The sequence below is a fragment of the Oncorhynchus nerka genome, linkage group LG9a, assembly GCF_034236695.1.
Source record: "Oncorhynchus nerka isolate Pitt River linkage group LG9a, Oner_Uvic_2.0, whole genome shotgun sequence".
Classification (NCBI taxonomy): domain Eukaryota; kingdom Metazoa; phylum Chordata; class Actinopteri; order Salmoniformes; family Salmonidae; genus Oncorhynchus; species Oncorhynchus nerka.
This window is the reverse complement of record NC_088404.1, coordinates 38,595,367-38,620,234: the sequence shown is the minus strand read 5'-3', so window position 1 is coordinate 38,620,234 and position 24,868 is coordinate 38,595,367. Positions and strand designations below refer to the sequence as shown.

General features: G+C 41.7%; 1 protein-coding gene across 7 annotated transcripts in view; it reads left to right on the top strand.

Annotated features, from left to right (window-relative positions):
- The window catches only part of LOC115134263 (myocyte-specific enhancer factor 2A), a 97,049-nt gene that overhangs the window by 67,118 nt on the left and 5,063 nt on the right, over positions 1 to 24,868 (top strand). For 4 of the 7 annotated variants that reach the window (XM_029668056.2, XM_029668053.2, XM_029668055.2 and 1 more), the window contains 6 exons: positions 3,734 to 3,868; positions 6,036 to 6,255; positions 16,577 to 16,761; positions 20,996 to 21,019; positions 24,386 to 24,509; positions 24,660 to 24,783. In XM_029668056.2, coding sequence (XP_029523916.1) covers positions 3,734 to 3,868; positions 6,036 to 6,255; positions 16,577 to 16,761; positions 20,996 to 21,019; positions 24,386 to 24,509; positions 24,660 to 24,783 — 812 coding nt within the window. Of the gene's footprint in view, positions 1 to 3,733; positions 3,869 to 3,935; positions 4,071 to 6,035; positions 6,256 to 16,576; positions 16,762 to 20,995; positions 21,020 to 24,385; positions 24,510 to 24,659; positions 24,784 to 24,868 lie in introns of all 7 variants that reach the window. The other 3 variants (XM_029668054.2, XM_029668058.2, XM_029668057.2) reach the window with 3 other exon arrangements.

The window sequence follows — 24,868 nt, the reverse complement described above, 5'->3', positions numbered from 1 at the left end:
TCACTATGATGTCCAGCTGGTTTGATGTCAGAATCCCCGACTAACATGTTTGGTGTATAGAGACACATTTCTATCAATCCAGGTCTGGATAGCTGTGAGAAAATAGCTGCTGGCCTGGTTCCCACTGAACTTTATGAGCCTCCACGGGCCTTGTGAACAGATTACACAAGTTCACTCGTCACTACTCTCTGACTGCAGCCCCGTACACAGACAGACCCACCACCCCCACCCAACCTCCATTATAAATGTTGTTGTTGAAAATCTCTCTGTTCAACTGTATTCATACCCCTCCAACTTTTCTTTCTTAATAAGCATAAAACCACACAGCTTGACATGACTTTTGAAAATTTGTTTCAGAGCTAGAATTTGAAAAGCAATAGAAGGGACGCTTGTTTTATTTTGGATTTTGTTTACCATACTTCCCATGGGGCAAAAACTGTTTGAATCAACGCTGTTTCCATGTCATTTCAACAACAAAAAAGAATTGTGACATTGAATCAACATAAGATCATTTCATGTTTTTTTCGACCCAACTCTTATCCTAAATGCAGTGACATGGTGAAATGTTTTGTTGATTTTACGTTAGTTGACAACTCAACCAAATGTAAATCAAAACTATACATTGAAATGACATCTGTACCCAATGCGTTCAGAGTTGGTTGGTTTTGTTTTCTAGGTTTTGTGTAAGATTTGAATTGCTTTACCAATACTTGGCTGGGGGAAGGTTTGATGGCCTTCAGGGTTCCATGTGGCCCCTTCTAAGGCCATGTCGGTGTGAGACTGTTTGTGATTGGCTGGGCCGGGGAACCAGGGCCTGACAGGTGTTTGGTAGAGAGACACCTGTTTGGCCATGTGCTGATTTAGTGATCCATTTACTGGGAGCTGCGGGCAGCGTCTGTGGGACACCAGAAACATGCCAAGTCATTTAAGGAGGAATAACGGCCATGCTGTCCCAGACCTTCACTCTTGAGCATGCTCAGCTAGGAGCACCTCAGAGGAAATATTCACTCTTTCTTAGGCGTGCATGATTATTGTCCTCATTTTAAGTGATGTTGCATTTCAGGACATCTCTAATCAGAGTGATCAATTTTCACCTATGAATCCATCTCTTATGGACAATGACCTAGATATGAGCACTCGTTGTTAGGCTCTGTGTTGTTTAGTCTCAGTGCAACATGTTCCATGGTTTGTTCTGAATGCTGAGTGTCCCTGGCACTGGATGTTTCCACTGGCCCCTCTCTGAGTGATCACGGCCAAGGGCCAGAGGGGTGCGGCTGGTTGGAGGCTTGTTGTGGAAGTGCTGCCTGCTGCCCTGCCCATCTCACACAGCCATATGGCCGACCAGCCCAAACCAGCTATTCCCATAATGAGCAGGTCGGGACTTTAATTTGCAGGTCCCGATCAGATCTGTGGCAGTCTGGTGGAGAAAGTGCATAGTTTCCGTAGTAAACACAGCCTTTACGGGAGCCTAACTAAAGAACAGCCTTAGTAAACAGGAAGGTGGGGTTTTTTTGTTGAGAAGAATGCCCCTGCTCTGTACCACACCAAACACAAGTGCATCTAACTGCACATTTACACATGTTGTGTATCATTCTCAGGGCCGGCTCTAGGGATAAGCGACATAAGCGGTTGCTTAGGGCCCCCGGCCTATAGGGTAACTCAGTTGGGGTCTCAACTGTTGAGAGTTAGAATAGTAGATTACACAAGGTGCAATTTCGACATTTGATTGTGCATCAGCAGTTTTTCTCATGTTATGTCAGTCACTGACAGTCACTCAATTAATGCATGTCAGCATTTTCTTTTAGATTGTTAAGTTACTCTAGCCAGCTATCTAAACTTGTAGTAATCATGGTCAAATTATCGACCGGGCACGAAGGGCACTTGCCCAGGGGCCCTGACCTACAGGGAGCCCCCAATGAGTTTATTAGTCAATCTCACTCAGATATCGTATTAACATGGCATAAGTCATGGCTAAATGTGTAGAATTGCAGGAAATTAACTCTGAAATATATTTTTTTCCTATTTGACATTCAAAACGGGGGCCACTAAAATAATTGCCTAGGGCCCCCAAAAGGCTAGGGCCGGCTTTGATCATTCATTACTCATGAGACTTTCTCTCTCTCCTCAGCAACACTGTCAGACAGATATGACTGATGAGATTTAGGTACTTTTCAGTTCTCCTGCTTAAGCTTTTATATTCTACACCATTTCATCATGTGCCTAAACTAGAGTAGAGGGTCATTTGATTCAGTACTGGTCAATTTGCTGGGATCAACTGAGCCTTGGTAGACAGGTACATTGTAACCAAGTTATGTTTCACACCATTTCAAGCCTAGGAAATCCAACAGTAATGTGTCATACAGAGCTCGTCAGCGTGTTGGTAGCGACTGTAAGCAGGGTTGGGTAAGACACGTTGTTAGATAGAGATCAGTCGAGACACCACTGTACTGTCAGAGAGCTGTCAGCAGACGCCAGCTGCTGCTGCAACAACCATGAACACACACGCACACACAGCAGCCAGTGCGTTACCTCCAGCACCTCCAGGGTGATGGAGACGGAGACTAAGGGCTCATTAGTGTCTTTGGGCCCAACTACATTCCCTCTCGCTGTGACCTCTCCATCCAGAGGAGTCAGTGGCCTTGCTGTAGATATCTGGCTCAGACGCAGCCCAGAGACAGGGGAGGTCACAGCTCTGGACCTGCACCAGCGTGCTAGGGGAACCTGAACAACACACATATAAATTAAGCTTGATTTGCTCTGACTGGCTTGATATCACATGCTGTCATCGGCTCATGTAAGCACCGTCATTCAGACTCTTAACGAAGACAAGAGAACCACTCCTCTGATAGAAAGTTACCACAAACCTTTGTTTTATAGTGTGGGATTCTTTTAAGATGTAAAACAAATCTCATTGGACTTCTATATCACAACACACCATACTGTGTGCTCGTTCCTCTTACAATAATCGCTCCATTTCATGCTCTAATAAGCGTCTTTGACCACATATAATAAACTATTTTATTTGCTACATTACTTAACATTGATAAGATCCTGCGAGTGGCAACCATGCAGAATTAAAGTCTGCAACGGTTTGAACTGCTGCTCTGTGGGATCCTCTTATACCGGGGTGTCTTCCAGCTGGGTGGCTTATGATAACTGAGAGATAATGAAATATGTATTGAAACACACACATGCAGCGAGAGAGAGGGAGGGAGATAGAGGAGAGAGAAAGGGGGAGGGGCAAGAGAGACAATGAGAGAGGGCAGAGAAAGGGTCAGAGACAAGAGACAGATAAATATTTAGTTTCTCCCATGCTGAAGATCTCTAAATGATGAAAGGATAAGGAGTGATATTTCAATTTCTCTGTCATTGTCAACCATTGCATAGGAGTAGAGTACCTGTAACGTTTACAGCTCACACCAGCACACTGGCAGGCCAAAAAATAAGAAATGAATTCAAGATATGTTTTATTATTTATTTATTATTTATAAATGTACATGCTAGGGCAGGTTTATTATAATGGTTGCATTGTGAATTATTAAATTATTAAATTAATTTGCGTCTTGACATGAATGATGCCTTATATGTTTATATTTTTGACAATGTTCATGTTTTGTTCTGGGAACAGGTTTGTAGGGGATGTATTTTAACCTAGCTAGACAGAGAGTCATGTGGTAGTAGACTGAGTTTCCTACAGTATACATTGTGTGTGAATTGTGCAATTTTATTTCAGAAATTAAGAAACAAAGGCCATAATGACCTGTGTGCCAGTCCTGATCCAGATGACTGTTTTGGGCACAGCCCCCTCATGGACGACCGTTTCGGCAAACTAAGCGAAGAGAGTGATTTAATGTACAAGCGCTGTGGTGTAAGTACTTCCTCCCTCTCCTGCCATTTTGTGTTGATTCCTGTTTTTATGTTGATGTTCACTACAGGCGCTAAACAAGAAAGAACACAGAGGCTGTGATAGCCCGGACCCTGATGCCTCATATGTCCTCACCCCTCACACAGAAGAAAAGTATAAAAAAATTAATGAGGAGTTTGATAATATGATGAGAAATCATAAAATCGTAAGTAAATGCAATGTTCTTGCTGCTTGGCTTTGTGGCACAAAGGATTTTGACCTTTTGGTTCTTATTTGTTCATTATCCCACCCTGCAACCTCTGTCAACTACTATAAGCAAACATGGACTATTCAAGCATAACCTTTTTTCCGTTCATTGGAAGTGTAATTGTTTAATTTTGTTTATTTGTACTGCAACTTATTTTTTGGCACAGCCTGATAAGATCACATTGTTGTTGATAGGTTTAACCTTTTCAAAGATCTTTTGGAATTATCACGTTTCTTCACATTATTTGAAACATTTGAAAACTATATGAAAAGGATAGTGCATTTTCTTTATTCCAGAGGAGAAGCTTCTTTATTATCAATGTACATTTCCCCCTGGAAAAAAATAATATTCCCATTCTGGCTTAAATATTGACTTGTTCTCTAGCTTTAGTGATTGATGTGTTTTTTTCCCAAAACTCAATTGTCACCCCCAAGCAAATGTGAAAATTGAATCTCTTTTAGTCCCACAGTGGCCAGATCATGTGACTGGGGAAATAAAATAATGTTTATCTCCCCTTTGCTCATTGTATGGTCTTTCCTGGTTCCCCATCTCCTCGTGGGGCATCCTCCATTCACCTGGGCAAATCATACAAAAAAAAAGGTGCTATCTAGAACCTAAAAATCTTCTTTGGCTGTCCCCATAGGAGAACGCTTTGAAGAACCCTTTTGGGCTCCACGTAGAACACTCTGTGGAAAGGGTTCTTCATGGAACCCAAAAGGGTTCTACCTGGAACCAAAAAGGGTTCTTCAAAGGGTTCTCCTATGGGGACAGCTGAATAACCATTTTAGTTTCTAGAAGGCATCTTTTTTCTAAGTGTATGATTTTCCAAAGTGAATGGAGGACGCCCCACTAGGAGAGACCGTAAAATGAGCAAAGTGGAGATCTTTTTTAAAGTGTACAGTCCTCCTAAAGTACAACATCAGTGGACTATCACTGTGTATTTTCCAGTCCTTCATCAAGCTACTACCATTACACAGAGCTTTACCTTGAGACAAGAGTGATCTTATTGCGGGTGGCAATCATAGAATCCTGCATAAAGTATAGTGCTTCAACTGTTGTTTTCTTTAATTCTGACATGGAGGGCACCACTGTTTGCAATTAACACACTAATAATAGCACTAACTGACTGCCTCACTGGACTATGCTGAATGGAGTGGTCTCACTGTCAACAGTCACTCTCACACACTGTGGATAGTTAGCACTGCACAGACATGGAGGAGAGTAATATTAACGTCACGTGATTATAACTCATCATTCTTACTATACGTTTTTATCCAAAATGCTTTCACATTGTTGGAAATGACACAATTACACCATCCTGGTTAAAAGAGAAAACGTTGTTTTGCAGTGCTGACTATTACAGTGCAAGACTGAACACCTCGTACACTGCTAATGGGCATGTTTTGGAATATGTCATGTTTTCAGTGATGTGTAATGATTTTCTATAGCAAAATGATTGTTTTCTGCATTTACAATAACATAGTGTTAATTTATACATTTTTTGCAATATTATTTATAAATATATTATACAAGTTTATGACAGCATCATATGTAGTACAGCAATTTTTCAGATTCCACTTTAAAGCATATTCAAGACAGTTATTATTTAATCCCATTACAAACCAAGGGTATATTTATTTGTGGTCATTTCTTGGCCATTCAGACTAAATACGATGTTAATGGAAGTGAATGTGTAAGAGTGTAAGATACACTTGTATAATAAGCAACCTGGATTAGGAACATGAACAACTTGCCAGCTGCAGTTGATTTTCCATCCGTTAATAGGACTGCTCTGTTAACCTACCGATATGATTGATGTGGCACCATCACAGATGCCATCTCTGCAGTCTCCTTCCCCCTGTGACCCTCAGCCCAGTGCCAGGTCTTTGATTCTCCCCATGTCTGTGTGTTTCCCTCCTGTAGCCCACAGCGCTGCCCCAGCAGAACTTCTCCATGCATGTGGCAGTGCCAGTCTCCAACCAGAACACCATGTCCTACAACCCAGGAGGCTCCATGAGCAGCCAGGCCCAGGCAGCAGCCTCTCTGAGCGACAGTGGGATGCTCTCTCCCGCTCAGGCCTCCTTACACAGGAATGTGGGCTCCAGTGGGGGCCAGCAGAGGCCCCCTAGTCAAGGCAATGCAGGTCAGTACTGTTACATTTCACTGTTTTTCTCTCTCTCACTACAACTGACTCTACATCCATGGTGGTAAAGATTCAGATCTTTATCCACCAGTTTCACTCTTGCTCTTCCAGATATAACTTTCTCCATATTTGCCTGATATGTGATATGTTTGCAATGGGCCTATTTGCATCTAGTTTATGAAAAAAAGTCCCACTTATTTGAAGGGATCTTTCATGACTCAAGCAAATGTCCAGTGGTGTCAGTGAGCTCATGTTACCACTTGTTTACCGCTCCTGTTTATAGTAATGGCTGCATTATGACTCATGTTTGACACCTTTTTAAGACTTGTATTGCTCACAGGAAGTGGGATGAACTGGTAATGTTTTGACACAATAGCTACATCCTCTGTGTTGTGCGGAGGGGCCTGTGCATTCAGCCAGTCCATGCCTCATCAGGATGCAGAGTTCTATATGGTAAAAATAGCACTATGCTTGAAGTCCATCTGCATTGGAAATAAGTAATGTGTGGCTTTTGTATTCATTTCAGTCACATGAAAAGTGGTAACCACAACTGCAGCATGACCACCTAGCTGGGTAAAATACAATTTCTCTATTCTCTGGGGAGCCACTGAAACAGCAGGGCAGTCTTTAGCCTTACTGCCATCTCATTCACCCAGTTTACAGCTGAATTCATCTGCACTGTGCCTGTAAAGTACCTACTGTACCCAAACACATACAGTACTGCTGTATACCTATTCAGTGGGTAGATTCACAGGTAAATAATATTTTGTTGTTCAGTTCCTTGTACTAGGTTATTACCATAATATGTAAACAAAAGCAAGGCTACTGGCTGGTGGTGTTGTGGTCAGAATACTAAAGTGTGGAACTGAACATGTCCCTTTTACAAACTATGGAATACTGGTATAGTTGCCTTAAAGAAAACACTTTGATTTAGGGCCATTCCTTGACAACTTTGACTTGGATGACTGCACAAAGTAAGGACAGGGCCAATGGCCCACTCACCATAGAACCAGAGAGAATGCATTCCCTCTCACTGATAGCTCCCAGTAGTGGTAGAAGTGATGGAAGTTGTATGGTGTTGCATGTTGTTTCCATGCATTCCACTATTAAATCCTAAACATTTCCAGACACCTCATATTATGCTCTACGGCAGTGGATAACTGAGAGAATGACCCCAGCCTCTTTGGAGGGATTGAGTGCAGCTCTTCCCTGATCCCTGTGGCTCCCAGCTGAAGGATACAGATGGTTAACCTGTTGCGACGAGCAATCCCGTAACCGGGAGCGTAATTATAGCCTCAAGCTCATTACCATAACGCAACATTAACTATTCATGAAAATCGCAAATGAAATGAAATAAATATATTGGCTTACAAGCTTAGCCTTTTGTTAACAACACTGTCATCTCAGATTTTCAAAAAATGCTTTTCAACCATAGCTACACAAGCATTTGTGTAAGAGTATTGATAGCTAGCATAGCATTAAACCTAACATTCAGCAGGCAACATTTTCACAAAAACAAGAAAAGCATTCAAATAAAATAATTTACCTTTGAAGAACTTCGGATGTTTTCAATGAGGAGACTCTCAGTTAGATAGCAAATGTTCAGTTTTTCCAAAAATATTATTTGTGTAGGAGAAATCGCTCCGTTTTGTTCATCACGTTTGGCTAAGAAAAAAACCTGTATCTGGGAGCGTAATCATAGCCTCAAGCTCATTACCATAACGCAACGTTAACTATTCATGAAAATCGCAAATGAAATGAAATAAATATATTTGCTCTCAAGCTTAGCCTTTTGTTAACAACACTGTCATCTCAGATTTTCAAAATATGCTTTTGAACCATAGCTAAACAAGCATTTGTGTAAGAGTATTGATAGCCTAGCATAGCATTAAGCCTAGCATTCAGCATGCAACATTTTCACAAAAACAAGAAAAGCATTCAAATAAAATAATTTACCTTTGAAGAACTTCAGATGTTTTCAATGAGGAGACTCTCAGTTAGATAGCAAATGTTCAGTTTTTCCAAAAATATTATTTGTGTAGGACAAATCGCTCCGTTTTGTTCATCACGTTTGGGTAAGAAAAAAAACGAAAATTAAGTCATTACAACGCAAACTCTTTTCCAAATTAACTCCATAATATCGACAGAAACATGGCAAACGTTGTTTAGAATCAATCCTCAAGGTGTTTTTCACATATCTATCGACGATAAATCATTTGTGGCAGTTTGGTTTCTCTTCTGAAGAAAATGGAACGCGCATGGACCTGGAGATTACGCAATAATTTCGACGGAGGACACCGGGCAGACACCTGGTAAATGTAGTCTCTTATGGTCAATCTTCCAATGATATGCCTACAAATACGTCACAATGCTGCAGACACCTTGGGGAAACGACAGAAAGTGCAGGCTCATTCCTGGTGCATTCACAGCCATATAAGTAGACATTGGAACACAGGGCATTCACAATCTGGACCATTGCCTGTATGAAATTTCATCTTGGTTTCGCCTGTAGCATTAGTTCTGGGGCACTCACAGATAATATCTTTGCAGTTTTGGAAACGTCAAGAGTTTTTTCTTTCCAAAGCTGTCAATTCCATGCATAGTCGAGCATCTTTTCGTGACAAAATATCTTGTTTAAAACGGGAACGTTTTTCATCCAAAAATGAAATACTGCCCCCAGAGGTTCAAGAGGTTAATAATATCATTTTGTGCATCTCATTAGGTGGCATGCTGGGTAGGACAGACCTGGCAGTGCCAGCGTGGCGTGAGCCCCAGCCCAGCGGGTACAGTAAGTCCTCCAGGAGGAACTCATTAGGTCTCTGTGGCTCTGCCCAATAGGCCCTCACCTCACTGTCTGTGGCTCTGCCCAATAGGCCCTCACCTCACTGTCTGTGTCTCTGCCCAATAGGCCCTCACCTCACTGTCTGTGTCTCTGCCCAAAAGGCCCTCACCTCACTGTCTGTATACATGTACATGTGCCTGCGACATGGCCTGCGACATCGACGGCTTTTGTCAGGTTCTTGGTCATTTATTGCATGCGAGAGGACTGTATTTGTTGTCTATCTATGAGTATTGGGAACATTGAAGGCAGTAAGTTAACATGGTCTTCATATACAGTGGGGCAATAAAGTATTTAGTCAGCCACCAATTGTGCAAGTTCTCCCACTTAAAAAGATGAGAGAGGCCTGTAATTGTCATCATAGGTACACTTCAACTATGACAGACAAAATGAGGGAAAAAATCCGGAAAATCACATTGTAGGATTTTTTATGAATTTATTGGCAAATTATGGTGGAGAATAAGTATTTGGTCACCTACAAATAAGCAAGATTTCTGGCTCTCACAGACCTGTAACTTCTTCTTTAAGAGGCTCCTCTGTCCTCTACTCGTTTCCTGTATTAATAGCACCTGTTTGAACTTGTTATCAGTATAAAAGACACCTGTCTACAACCTCAAACAGTCACACTCCAAACTCCACTATGGCCAAGACCAAAGAGCTGTCAAAGGACACCAGAAACAAAATTGTAGACCTGCACCAGGCTGGGAAGACTGAATATGCAATAGGTAAGCAGCTTGGTTTGAAGAAATCAACTGTGGGAGCAATTATTAGGAAATGGAAGACATACAAGACCACTGATAATCTCCCTCGGTCTGGGGCTCCACGCAAGATCTCACCCCGTGGGGTCAAAATGATCACAAGAACGGTAAGCAAAAATCCCAGAACCACACGGGGGGACCTAGTCAATGACCTGCAGAGAGCTGGGACCAAAGTAACAAAGCCTACCATCAGCAAGGGCATTGAAGATGAAACGTGGCTGGGTCTTTCAGCATGACAATGATCCCAAACATACCGCCCGGGCAACGAAGGAGTGACTTCGTAAGAAGCATTTCAAGGACCTGGAGTGGCCTAGCCAGTCTCCAGATCTCAACCCCATAGAAAATCTTTGGAGGGAGTTGAAAGTCCGTGTTGCCCAGCAACAGCCCCAAAACATCACTGCTCTAGAGGAGATCTGCATGGAGGAATGGGCCAAAATACCAGCAACAGTGTGTAAAAACCTTGTGAAGACTTACAGAAAACGTTTGACCTCTGTCATTGCCAACAAAGGGTATATAACAAAGTATTGATAAACTTTTGTTATTGACCAAATACTTATTTTCCACCATCATTTGCAAATAAATTCATAAAAAATCCTACAATGTGATTTTCTGGATTTCTTTTTCTAATTTTGTCTGTCATAGTTGAAGTGTACCTATGATGAAAATTACAGGCCTCTCATCTTTTTAAGTGGGAGAACTTGCACAATTGGTGGCTGACTAAATACTTTTTGGCCCCACTGTACATGTTAGAGTGATGGTACACTGTCCTTACTGTATAGCAAGACAGCCAAGCTGAGTGTCAGCATGTTCTGTCCTCAGAACCCTGACAGAGATGCTGTATGTTCAGTATATTATTCAGACTGCAGCTAGACAGGTTGGTGAAGTGATTGCATCCAAAGCTCCAAGAGTCAGTCCAAAGGGACAGATCTTTTTTGCCAATGTGTTCCAAAGAAGAGGCGTATATGGTTGAGTACAGTAACAGAGGAAAATGGCAGCAGCTGCTAATGTCTGGCCAACCGCTATGGTGACACACAATCAAACCACCAAGGACACCAGGAAGGTCACACGTCCATCTGTTCCTCCTGAATAGTAACAGATCAAGAATGCCTCTTGTTCTCAATCGGCTGCTCACTTTGTGTCGCTCCAAACATGTTTGTGGTACAAGTTTTGTTTGGGGTTTATGGATGACAACAGTCACTATATATTTTATTAGGACTATCCTTTCATTGTGAACTTGTTTGTGCCTGAAAGGGTTAACATATTAAAAGGTAGGGTTCAGGCGGCAGATTCTCTTTGGAAGGTAAATAAACACAGTGTTTCCTTTAAGACTGACACCTCCATCCGACCCTCCCTCTAGTTTCCTTCCCTCTATTGACAGGTGCATCTGTTTTTCCCAGTACCATGGTAGCCCTTATAAGGCTGGAGAGAGCCTGCAAGATGCCTAGGCCAGCAGAACCCTGGAGGTATTCCGGCCATGACACCCCTCTAAGTCCTCTGTACACAATGACCGGACAGCCTGTCATGGCTGCTATGTGCTGTGTGAGAGGCAGAGGCAGGTGGACGTTAACCCTCTACCTACCAGACAGGCCACTGTGTCTCATATGATACCGTATTATGATAGTAGTGAAAATACATTATGCAATTAACAGATGCTATATTTAAAGCTATAGATTATGCATTTAATTATGTCCTGCTTCGTGAGCATAGATATACTGGGTATAAGTTTGAGTCTGTGGTTGGTGAGGTGATTCGATGCTCTCAGTCAGGGCTGAGTGAAATATTTGGTCTGTCTGTATTTGGTCTTTGGCAGTGCACGGAGCCCTGTCCCTGTGCTGGGTAAGCGGTAAGGTTGTGGGGTGCTGTGCCGCCCCCATGCCAAGGGAGGGGTGTCAGCCGTTGGCACACTGGCAGGAGACTGCAGCTGTTGTTTGTACCAAACTGGGTAGAACAGCAGACACAGACTGCTTGGAAGAGAAACCTCTCTCTCTCCGGTGCTGCTGTCAGATGGCCATTCCTTACATAGCTCTGATTTTTCACAAGCAGCAGCTATTGGGAGAGGAGAGTCCTTTTGCACCAGTTCTGTCTTGTTGCTCACTCTCTTTTCTCCTCCGGTGGTGTGGCTTGATATCGCCACTAAGAGGGGCTTACAAGCACGGAGAGTGTCCTGGGAAATGCTCCGGATCGCTGATTAAGCCTAGGGAATGGTGGCACTGATCCAAACCCTAATCTCATCTGATATGCCAGCACTTGTCCTCAGAAAGAAAACTCTTTCTTCATATTGACGTACAGCGGCAAAGTGCAAATGAATCATTTTGTCCATGGACAGGACATGGCATGTCAATGCACCTTAGCTTTTCTCCCCTCCACACTGTGGAAGCATATGAACTGTAGCTTGAAATCTTTTCGGAGCCGTTTTCGTAGTTTCCTTTCTGCAGCAGTGTGAAGGAGGTCTTTACCACATGTGATATGAGTTGACTATATGCGTTCATTAAGAATGAACATGAGTCTGGTTTCAATCTGAGATCATAACAGGATTTGGCAGCTGACAAACTAACACATGAAAGTGTGTTTCTGTTAATACACCACATCTTACGTTGAGCAGAAATTAGATTTTCATACAGTCATTTCACTCCTAGAACATTACAGGCACCTCGGGTAAATGAGGCTCTGCAGAGGGGTGATGTTAATTTAGCACATGAGTTGCATAAAAGCCCGTGTTTAAGATTAAATAAGGGGGAAGGGCTCCACTATTCTTCCTGCAGTCTTAGGGAAAAAAGGCGCCTAAAATAGTTATTTGAATGTCCCTATTGGAGAACCCTTTGAAGAACCTTGTTGGTTCCAGGTAGAAAGGCCCATTTGCTTCCATGTAGCACCCTTTTTGGTTCCAGTCAGAACCCTTTTTGGTTCCATGTAGAGCCCTTTCTACAGAGGGTTATAAGGGTTCTCCTATGGGGATAGCCAAATAACCCTTTTGGAACCCTTTTTTCTAAGTGTGGAGAGTTCTCACAGTGGCTCAGTCCCAGTGCTCTGCAGACATGATTCAGGATCAATACGGAGAGTGGAGAGCAGTGGGCTCCACATGGTAGTCGGGGTCTAAGTGATCATGACTTAAGCCTAGTGAGGGTCAGAATATTCACATGCAGTATTCTGGTTTTGCAGGCAAATTGTTGTAGCTGTATTTTAATTCTGTATTTTCAGAGAGCAGTTTTTGATAGCAATTATTTTTCAATTGTTCTGTCTAAAATGAGCCATCTGTTTTGGCTCTCGTTCAAATACCTAAACCTTGGCTCACGAGAAGGCTATGAACTTCTTATGCTTTGCTCAAACATAAATGATATGGATGTAATTAAAGCAACTCTGTGATATCATTTTTTACACCTAATTAGCAATCCAATGTGGAATTCTTTGTGTGATACAGTCACACTCCTCAATGCATGAGAGATGCTTCACACACAGTTTCACTCTTTCCATGCTCTCTCTCTCACTCTGTTGAGCATTAAGAATGAGAGCTTGTCAGAATGTTAGGGGATGTGACTCTTCTCTCTCTTATGCAATATGCCTGCAAGCGGTGCAGATTCCTTCATTAATACTGGAGAGTTACAGGCTCTTAAAGAGTGATTGCAAGGGCTGTTTGTGTGTCAAAAAGAGTCTATCTGAACATATTACTCCTCTATTTCTTGAGAACCGTGGAAGCCGTTGTTCCCAGTGGATTACCACTTCCAGTGTGTGTTTTGTCCATTAACAAAGCTTTCTAAACTGTATTTGTTTTTATACTAAGGGGCCCTCCAAGTGGAATATGGATTTCTTGGAACAACTAGTGAGTGTGTGACTGCACTGCAGTCTCACAAACTGTGGCCCTGCTCTCGGTTTCCTGAGCCAAAACAATACCAGAGCACCCGCTAAAGAGTTTCTATCCAGGCTCATTAATGGACACTATTATTAGAATTTGCTCTCTTTTCCACTTAATCTATTAGAGGCTCTTGATTCACATCCATTAATCTTTTCTCATTCATGTATGCATATTCTCTTCCCTCACTGAGACTCGAGTTCCTCTGGTGTTTGCCTAATGACAGTCAGGTCTGGTCAGTTCTGCATCACTTGCTCTTCAATGCATTCTAGTGAAAGCACAATTTAGTCAACAGAGTTTATTTTATCTTACGTTCAGATGAAAACGAAATGTTTGAGTGGTACATACAGCCTCTTATGTAATCCTGCTCCCACGGTGGGCGGTGTTAATTATTTACAACAAAGAGTATATTTATTTACCCAAACACAGAAACTAAACATTCTACATGTTCTAGGTTCATTCACTGATGATTTGATGGCAGAAGAACCACTGGTTCAGATAACACACAGAAAAACAAATCTGCAAAGATGTTTCTGCCAAAAGGCTTGTGTGATCATGTGATCTCTGCATGTGATCATTTTCTTGTTTTAAAATGTACTTTAAGGTAGAAACAGTTGTTCTGTCTTGTAATGGTGCCCCGTTTTAGTGACTGTTTTAAATGGATACTGGTTTCAATTACGTCTAAGTCTTTTGCTAATCAGCAATTTCAGGCATTATGCTCTGCACAAATGTACTTTACAATTCTGTATGTTGCTTTTGTGCACAACTGGCTGTAGGCTATGTTCAACTAGCTTCAAGGAGCATGTTTTTTCTCCATTACGCCATAGTTGCTGCCTGAAATGCCTACACATTCACGTTTGTGAAACAACAGATTTTCATTTTGAACTGATTCCCTGTGATGATACCATAGGCCTCGGATCATTATCAGAGCTGTGTTGCTGCACCTTTTACAGTCAGGACCCTCCCCCTCCAAACACCAGCCCAGATATTGCCTCGCTTGATTTGCCCACCCACCCCCACAACTTTTTCTGAGTAGAGCAGAGGAGAGAAAAAACCTCTGTGTGGAAATACACAACCAGGGTTTTGTCTGATCAGAAAATAATAAATCTTTCTCAGAAACAAAGAATTATAATTTAGACAGATTTATCACATTTTTGATAGTGAAGATACCTTCTTTGCAACTGTTGATGACCCATATGGTACTCGTCCTCCAATTAACCTATATTTATGTTAAAATATTGGATTAAAAAATATATAAGCAATAACAGTGTCTCCTATTTGTAGGGTTTGGGTAATTTACATAGCTAATTATATGCGTGCACCTTAGTTTTTACTGCAGTATAAGATGAAAGCGAGTGCTGGGAACGATAGTAGCTATGCTGTTGATTCAGCTGTGACATACCATTGTATGTCTCATAACTGTTTATTTGGCCGTGTATTGTGGGGGTTCTTATCTGTAGCTAGAGAGGTGATTGTTCCATTATGTCACTAGGTCCTGCTTATCCTGCAGCCTGCTTGTGTTTCACTGGGCTCTATACAACACAATGGAGTGCTCAGTTACTTGTTGAAGTGTGACACTGATCTGTTGATGAAATACTAGATAGCATTGATTCTTTCATCCCTCTGTTTCTCATTATTCTCCAGATTCTGATATCCATTTTTTCAATGTTCTGATGCATCAGAATGGTTATAGCTGAATAATGCATCAAAAAGAGATATAAACTGCTAGTGCATTTGCAAATACTCTCACATTGATTTCATTTTTTAAATTTATTTAAAAAAATATATATATATTTCACCTTTATTTAACCAGGTAGGCTAGTTGAGAACAAGTTCTCATTTGCAACTGCGACCTGGCCAAGATAAAGCATAGCAGTGTGAACAGACAACACAGAGTTACACATGGAGTAAACAATTAACAAGTCAATAACACAGTAGAAAAAATGGGCAGTCTATATACAATGTGTGCAAAAGGCATGAGGAGGTAGGCGAATAATTACAATTTTGCAGATTAACACTGGAGTGATAAATGATCAGATGGTCATGTACATGTAGAGATATTGGTGTGCAAAAGAGCAGAAAAGTAAATAAATAAAAAACAGTATAAAAACAGTATGGGAATGAGGTAGGTGAAAATGGGTGGGCTACAGGATTGTGATAGCATAGCATGTAATTGATTTCATAGCATATATAGCTCACTTTAGCCCCAGTCCAGGCATTGTGCGACATGTACTGTACTGGTCCTTCTCCTGATCAGCTCTGAGATGGTGTCAATGCCCTGTGCCTGCTTTCACTTTGTTTTAGAACAGTTGCCACAGGAAGTGACTCTGGGTGGGGGGTAAACCAGCCTTATGACTCTGTGTTCTGTAAATCTACCATTAGAGTAACGAAGAAATGACAGTCCACACATACGTATATAGTACTACGAATACAGTACAATGAGTACATAGATAGTCTTGCACACTGTAGCAAGACATAGTATTCTCATGTTGTCACACCAAAAAAGTACCATAACAATCCTTAGCAAACAGTTTTACCCAACTGTAATGGATTGCTATTCCCATCTTAAACAGCAGTCACAGTACATTTGTTAAGGGAATTGCTCCTCATCCCAGGATACAAGGAGTTGACTTTGATATCGTCACTCACAGCAAGAATGAAAGGCTCATAAATTCTGAAATGGACGTTTTATTTTGGTAAATGTGCAGGATAATTATCTGAGACTATTAAAACTTCCCAGAGGGTTGGGAACACTTAACGTTGCGTGCCGTGGCAAGCTATGCAGCTTTGAAATGGTGCGTTGGAGATTTGGCAGATGACTGTTGTTGTAGTGTCTCACAGTCCCATGACTGCTTCTGTCTCTGTCTCTCTCTGCAGGGAACGGCTTTGTCAACCCTAGGGGCTCTCCGGGACTCCTGGGCGCAACCAGCGGGAACGGCCTGGGGAAAGTCATGCCCACCAAGTCTCCACCGCCCCCTGGAGGGAACATGGGGATGGGCAACCGCAAGCCAGACCTGAGAGTGCTGATCCCCCCGTCCAGCAAAGGCATGATGCCCCCACTGGTGAGTAGCCTACAGTCCCCACTCCTCACTGCACATGAGCTGACTGGTAGAACACTGTGTGTATCTACCTCGGGGCTGCACCGATTTTGGCTTTTTTGTACCTCACATGTGTGCAACAGAGGGAGTTCTATTTTCCCCCTCACAGGATTGTGATGGTATTATTGTGGTATAGTGTGCAATGTTGGAAATGTTTTGGAGCAGGAGAAATGGTCCTCCTTGCTTGAGGATATCAGTGCTTTTGTATTTGATCACCTACAGGAGCTAGACTCTGGACAGTGACAAGAACACAAACAGCACAGCAGCTAGCTAGGCTATACTGTATCTCTGAGGCCCAGAGATACATTTATAACCGTTGCGTACATTTTACAAAAATATTGTGATTTCTAAACTTGGCGCATGCCAAACATACACTCTTCCCGCTATACGGTAAATCAGACCTATCGTAAAACTGTGCAGGTGTGAACGAGCATTTTAACGCCGCCTAAAAAATGACCATTATTAACCTTTTATGGTAACAATAACCCCCTTATTTGCTGCATACTTTGGACGTATTGGAATTAGGCCAAGAGAGTATCTAAAGGAAATAGCAATGGCCAACGTGATCAAATGTTTTTGGAGGTGTTGGAATTAGGCCAAGAGAGTATCTAAAGGAAATAGCAGTGGCAATGTGATCAAATGTTTTTGGAGGTGTTGGAATTAGGCCAAGAGAGTATCTAAAGGAAATAGCAGTGGCAACGTGATCAAATGTTTTTGGAGGTGTTGGAATTAGGCCAAGAGAGTATCTAAAGGAAATAGCAATGGCCAACGTGATCAAATGTTTTTGGAGGTGTTGGAATTAGGCCAAGAGAGTATCTAAAGGAAATAGCAGTGGCAACGTGATCAAATGTTTTTGGAGGTGTTGGAATTAGGCCAAGAGAGTATCTAAAGGAAATAGCAATGGCCAACGTGATCAAATGCTTTTGGAGGTGTTGGAATCAGGCCAAGAGAGTATCTAAAGGAAATAGCAATGGCCAACGTGATCAAATGCTTTTGGAGGTGTTGGAATTAGGCCAAGAGAGTATCTAAAGGAAATAGCAGTGGCAACGTGATCAAATGCGTTTGGAGGTGTTGGAATTAGGCCAAGAGAGTATCTAAAGGAAATAGCAATGGCCAACGTGATCAAATGCTTTTTGAGGTGTTGGAATTAGGCCAAGAGAGTATCTAAAGGAAATAGCAATGGCCAACGTGATCAAATGTTTTTGGACGTGTTGGAATTAGGCCAAGAGAGTGTCTAAAGGAAATAGCAGTGGCAACGTGATCAAATGTTTTTGGAGGTGTTGGAATTAGGCCAAGAGAGTATCTAAAGGAAATAGCAGTGGCAACGTGATCAAATGTTTTTGGAGGTGTTGGAATTAGGCCAAGAGAGTATCTAAAGGAAATAGCAGTGGCAACGTGATCAAATGTTTTTGGAGGTGTTGGAATTAGGCCAAGAGAGTATCTAAAGGAAATAGCAATGGCCAACGTGATCAAATGCTTTTGGAGGTGTTGGAATCAGGCCAAGAGAGTATCTAAAGGAAATAGCAATGGCCAACGTGATCAAATGCTTTTGGAGGTGTTGGAATTAGGCCAAGAGAGTATCTAAAGGAAATAGCAGTGGCAACGTGATCAAATGTTTTTGGAGGTGTTGGCAGAATGTTTCCTTTTGCAGTGACATTTGCTGTATCTGACCGTTTCTGAAACAATGGAAATTTGTTGTGGACCTGTAAACAGATCGTTTGAATTCAATACTGTTTTGCATGTACTTTTTCCCGAACCTAAATATGCGCTGCCTGTGAATTCTGAAACATTGTCTGTTCGGGAAGAAATGTAAACTACAATAGGCCTACTTACAGTGGTAGTCTACACATTTCAATGCGGAAGATCAACTGTCTGTTCACCTGTTCAATTCTACTGTAAGTTATAAACCGCGCTCCCTTTTGGATGATAGAGTAAAAACGATTGAAATTATAATAGCCTATCTAATAGGCCCAATTATATGAGAGATGCGCATGGTCATTTGTTGTACGGCCACTTTGGGATTATGAACTCATCGTGGCCAGAGAAAGTGAGGAATTTATACTGCAATTTTTTATAAATGCCAACTTTTGCGTGTTTTGGAGCATATTCTGTGCGTACACAACGTTTATAAATGAGGCCCCAGGTGCCTTAACAGTTACTCAATTATAAATATTGAAATTAGAGGCCCTCTCTAATTCTGATAATGAATGTGCAGAGAGCTCTGACCACATTGAGCATCTGAGGCTGCACTACACTGCCATGGCCATAAATCTAAATGGGAAGAAAAGGTTTCAGACATTAACCAGTCATTGACTCTTTCCAACCTAACTCCCATTGCTGAGAGCTGGAGCTCTCGGCAATGGGACTTTCTCCAAGACAATTGTATGGTAAATATACCTGGGGTTACCATAGCGTGGGTACCCCTGATACATCTACCAGCCTGGAGCAAGGGATCAACATGTGTGTGTTACCATGCCAACATCTGGAGGTGGTAGAGCTCCCAAACCAAACCACAGAGCTTCCAGTGTTGGAGAGTAGTGAACTACATATAGTCATTTAACTACATTTGCAGTAGCTTGGTGGTAGTTGAACTAAATTCAAATCTAGGTAGTGTTTTCAGTAGTTAATAACTGTTTTACCATGTAGCGGTGTAGCTAACTACTGGAACTACACAATACTTTTTTAAAGTAACTTTAGTTAAACTTTTTTTCCATAGGGGTGGCATTAGTGTAGCTTAACTTCTTTCAGTGTGAAGTAATTGGTAGCTTGGTAAACTATCTTCTCAAAGTAGCTTCCACAACACAGAGATTCACACATCACAAGGACAAAGCAATTAAGGCTGCGTTTAGGCAGGCGGCCCAATTCTGATATTTTTTCCACTAATTGGTCTTTTGACCAATCACATCAGATCTTTTCACATCAGATCTTTTTCAGAGCTGATCTGATTGGTCAAAAGACCAATTAGTGAAATAAGGATCATAATTGGGCTGCCTGTCTAAACGCAGTCTTAGTGTTCGTTATTAGAAATATTGAGCAGGATTACAATGTTTCAGACAGAGAGATTCTAGAAGTCCTGAATGTGTCAGTAGTATTGAGACAAAAGGGAGGGCCTGCTCGGCTCTGCTCTGTCAGTGTAAACGCAGCGTTCCAGATGGGTTAAGGCAGCGTTGTGGGCTGGCAGGTCTTCAGACAGCCTGTCATTAGGCCATAATGGTATTAAATTAATCACATCTCAGTGTGACAGAGTGGGGATGAAGGCTTAATCAGGGGCCCAGAGTGTGAGCCAGATAATATCTTGTCGCCCTTGTCGTGTCTTCCTGTCGCTATTGATTGAGTGTGGGTATTATTAAGACAGTCCTGGCCAGGGCACAGTCAGTCCCTCAGCACAGGGAAGAAGGAAGATGGGCTTCCAGTTAGCCTCTTGTCTAGCAGAACAGTAGGCCTCACATACAGAGACTCCTATAATCTACTAGGTGAAGCAAAAATGCACAATATGCAGGTATCAATGTATTATATTGACTTGTACCTCATTGACTACTCTACTTTATAGATAGCTACAAATATTTGATGACATTACAGTTTGCATTGAGTTGACCTAACTAGTCCGTTTTAGTTTCTTGAACTCAGTTTTATTTAAAGTAAGTGGAGAGTCTTCCAAATGAGTCAAGCTATAGCCTCAGGATTGATGATGTAATTAGATGGATGCATGAGAGGTTAAGCACTTATTCAATGTGAGTCCAAGTCATTAAGTGTGTTTGCTGACTTAAACCATTCTTGCTGGAGTGTCTTTAATAATTGACTCTAAAGTTGACCCATTTTGGTTTTACACCAGTAACCTTCTGAGTAGCAAATAGTTATGGGTTCAAAAACGATAGGTCTTACTCTGAAATGGTCACAAACACAAGCTAAAGTGTTATAACATGGTCATTTAGTAGGCACTTTTATCCAAAGCATTGTACAGTATTGCCTTTGACAAAGACATTGCATTTGACAAAGAAGGTTTTGCAAGGTAACATGAATAGTAGAGGACAGAGTGAATATTTAAGTCTAGAGGGCAGGCACGTCTAGATGACTTTTACTCGTGGAATACAATCAGGCAATTAGGACGTTGGTTTTCAACATCAAAAGGGTGACTGTAGAAGCCATCCCGACCTTCTCTTGTAACCCTGCCTCTCTTCTTCTCTTCTGTTGAGAGCAGTCGGAGGAGGAGGAAATAGATTTGGTGAGTTAAGACAAATGGCTGAATGAACACACTTTCAATTTCATCGTAACAACAACAAGAGGCAAATTGATCAGTAATAACATGTTCAGGAGGCTGTTCTTGAACTGTAGATTTGAATACCTTGAGTTTATTGAATTTATTTGATTGAATGGATTTTCTTTTTATAAAGACTAAATTGAGAATTGATGAGCAGCGTCAGTGTTTCACTGCATGTTATGAACCTGGCAAGATGCCTCAACCTGTCTAATGTCCTGTGCCCCACAACACCGCCACTCCCTGTGCACCGCCACTCCCATGTGTTGTTCAGGGAATGCTTTAATGTTTCTGTTTGTTTGTGAGTGAGCACACAATGCACACATTCACTAGAACTATTAGACAGATCGTTATCACTCCTGCGTCTTGTTACTTCAAGAAAGTAGTTTGGACACACATCGTTACATACAGGTGAAGTCGGAAGTTTACATACGCTTAGGTTGGAGTCATTAAAACTCGTTTTTCAACCACTCCACAAATGTCTTGATAACAAACTATAGTTTTTTCGCAAGTCAGTTAGGACATCTACTTTGTGCATGACACAAGTAATTTATCCAACAATTGTTTACAGACAGATCTATTTAACTTATAATTCACTGTATCACAATTCCAGTGGGTCAGAAGTTTGCATACACTAAGTGTCACACCCTGACCTTAGAGAGACTTTTTATTTCTCTATTTGGTTAGGTCAGGGTGTGATTTGGGTGGGCATTCTAGTTTTCTATTTCTTTGTTGGCCGGGTGTGGTTCCCAATCAGAGGCAGCTGTCTATCATTGTCTCTGATTGGGAATCATACTTAGGCAGCCTGTTTTCCACCTTAGTTTGTGGGATCTTGTTTTTGCATAGTTGCTGTGGAGCCTGCAGAACTTTACGTCCGTTTGTATTTTGTTGTTTTTTGGTGTCATTTGAAAATAAAGTAAAATGTACGCCTACCACGCTGCACCTTGGTCTCCTTCTAACGACGGACGTAACACTAAGTTGACTGTGCCTTTAAACAGCAAAAATTTCAGAAAATTATGTCATAACTTTAGAAGCTTCTGATAGGCTAATTGACATAATTTGAGTCAATTGGAGGTACCTGTGGACCTGTGGATGTGTATTTCAAGGCCTACCTTCAAACTCAGTGCCTCTTTACTTGACATCATGGGAAAATCAAAAGAAATCAGCCAAGACCTCAGAAAAAGATTGTAGACCTCCACAGGTCTGGTTCATCCTTGGGAGCGATACCACGTTCATCTGTACAAACAATTGCACGCAAGTATAAACACCATGGGACCACGCAGCCGTCATACCGCTCAGGAAGGAGACACGTTCTGTCTCCTAGAGATGAATGTACTTTGGTGTGAAAAGTGCAAATCAATCCCAGAACAACAGCAAAGGACCTTGTGAAGATGCTGGAGGAAACAGGTACAAAAGTATCTATATCCACAGTAAAACGAGTCCGATATCGACATAACCTGAAAGGCTGCTCGGCAAGGAAGAAGCCACTGCTTCAAAACCACCATAAAAAAGTCAGACTACGGTTTGCAACTGCACATGGGGACAAAGATCGTACTTTATGGAGAAATGTCCTCTGGTATGATGAAACAAAAATAGAACTGTTTGGCCATAATGACCATTATGTTTGGAAGAAAAAGGGGTAGGCTTGAAAGCTAAAGAACACCATCCCAACCTAGGATTAAATGTCAGGTATTGTGAAAAACGGAGTTTAAATGTATTGGACTAAAGTGTATGTAAACTTCTGACTTCAACAGTATACTTGTTTTAAACAAAAGGTTTTGTAATATGTATAAAATTACAAAGTAATTTCCAAAGAACAGATTTCAAATCTTGGATTGTTCTTCATGGGGAGGGGCAGATTACTTCTTTGTGGATTATGTCATTCTTAGAGAAGCTTGTTTTTGGGTGATGACATCTGTTTGGAGAGAGTAGGAGCAGCGGATATTTCCAAGGAAGTTATCAAACTGTCATGATGCAATATTGCCTCAAATGAAACCCTCAACTGCACTATATTACAACCAGAGCTGCTCAGATCACAGAGTAATCATATGATATGACATGCTGTATGTGTTTCCTAGATTGATGCAGTAAAAGGTGTCTCTTGATGTTATTCCCCCCCCCAGATCACAAACAACCCTGCAGCGTAGCCTAGTGGTTAGAGCGTTGGACTAGTAACCGGAAGGTTGCAAGTTCAAATCCCCGAGCTGACAAGGTACAAATCTGTCGTTCTGCCCCTGAACAGGCAGTTAACCCACCGTCATTGGAAATAAGAATTTGTTCTTAACTGACTTGCCTAGTTAAAAAAATATATAAAAACTCTGCCATTTTGCCTCTGTTAGGTGCTAGCAAAATAGTCTCACTTTCACATCAGAACAAACAAGTGTAGCATTAAACGTTTATATTAGAGGGTACATAATGAACAGAATACTATATTCTCAGAAGATTTGACTAAAGAATCCATAGATCTATAAATGATCCAACATTTGACCAGTAAGTTTGTGGTCCTAATGAGTGACTACCATGATTGGCCTTCTCAGAGCTTGTGTGATCCTGTTGCTGCTGCATGAAGGCACTGTGTTTTGTGACTGTGTGCTTGGGACAGCATGCAGCCACTGCACCCAGGATTGCGTTTTAGGAGATATGTAGTAGCTACTATATGTTATGAAAAATTAAGGACCTGTCTCTCTTTCTGGCAGTAGTTGTAAGAGATCTTTTTTTCTTTTTTTTGACATCTTTGGTAGTCATTGAATTGACCGTTTTCTTTATTCACAGTCTATAAACAATTTGAGTGCTGAAGAGCATTTGCCTTAGCTTGTAAGGAAATCTGAATACAACAACGAGTGCATGTCAGCACAAAATCCCACTATTGTGTGAAACGGTTTCCTATTTCAAAACGTTATTCCGGTTTCTGATAATCTGTTTACAGATTTACCCACAAACAACATTCAATTGATCAATATTGGACAAAAACAGTCTTTAAGTCTTTATGGGATATCGTTTTTTAAATTATTACACATATTGTCAAACAGTCATCATATAATACAAACATGGCTCAATACGTTATCTGGATTGTAGCTACATGTGACATGAAGCTACAGTGCCACCTCTTGGTGGGAAGTAGTATTGCATTTTTCATTGCTAAATTATTATAGTCTTATCATATTATGACTTTTAAAAAATGCGGTGCAGCTCATTTATACACAACACATCTGTAACATGTTTTTAGCTATATCAATTTACCATGTTGCACTTTGGGTTCACTACAGTAAGCCTTTACAGCACCCTACAGGGTTGTTTTGTTCATTCAACCTGTTTTCTTTGTACTGTTTACAGAACACCCACAGGATAAGCAGCTCCCAGTCCCAGCTACTCGCCACCCCAGTAGTGTCTGTCACCACCCCCAGTCTGCCCCCCCAAGGCCTGGTCTACTCAGGCATGCCCACCGGCTACAACACCGGTGAGTCTACCCCTCTGTCCCCTGCCACGGCGCTGCCTGTCTGGCTGTTACTGATTGGTCTGGTCTCCTGTGGTGAGAGGTGCCGCTGCAGTAGCAGTGGGAGGGGGAGTGTGTGTAACTCACTGTTCTCTGGTGCTGTTGTTGTTGCAGAGTACTCCCTGAGCAGTGCAGAGATCTCCTCCCTACAGGGCTTCGGCTCTCCAGGGCTCTCTTTGGGCTCCATGTCGGCATGGCAACAACATCAACTGGGCCAGGCAGCTCTCAGCTCTTTGGTGTGAGTAACACACTAGCAAACACACACACAGACACCCACACATTAATAGAATATTCAGTGCACACATTATATACACGTTCAAAGC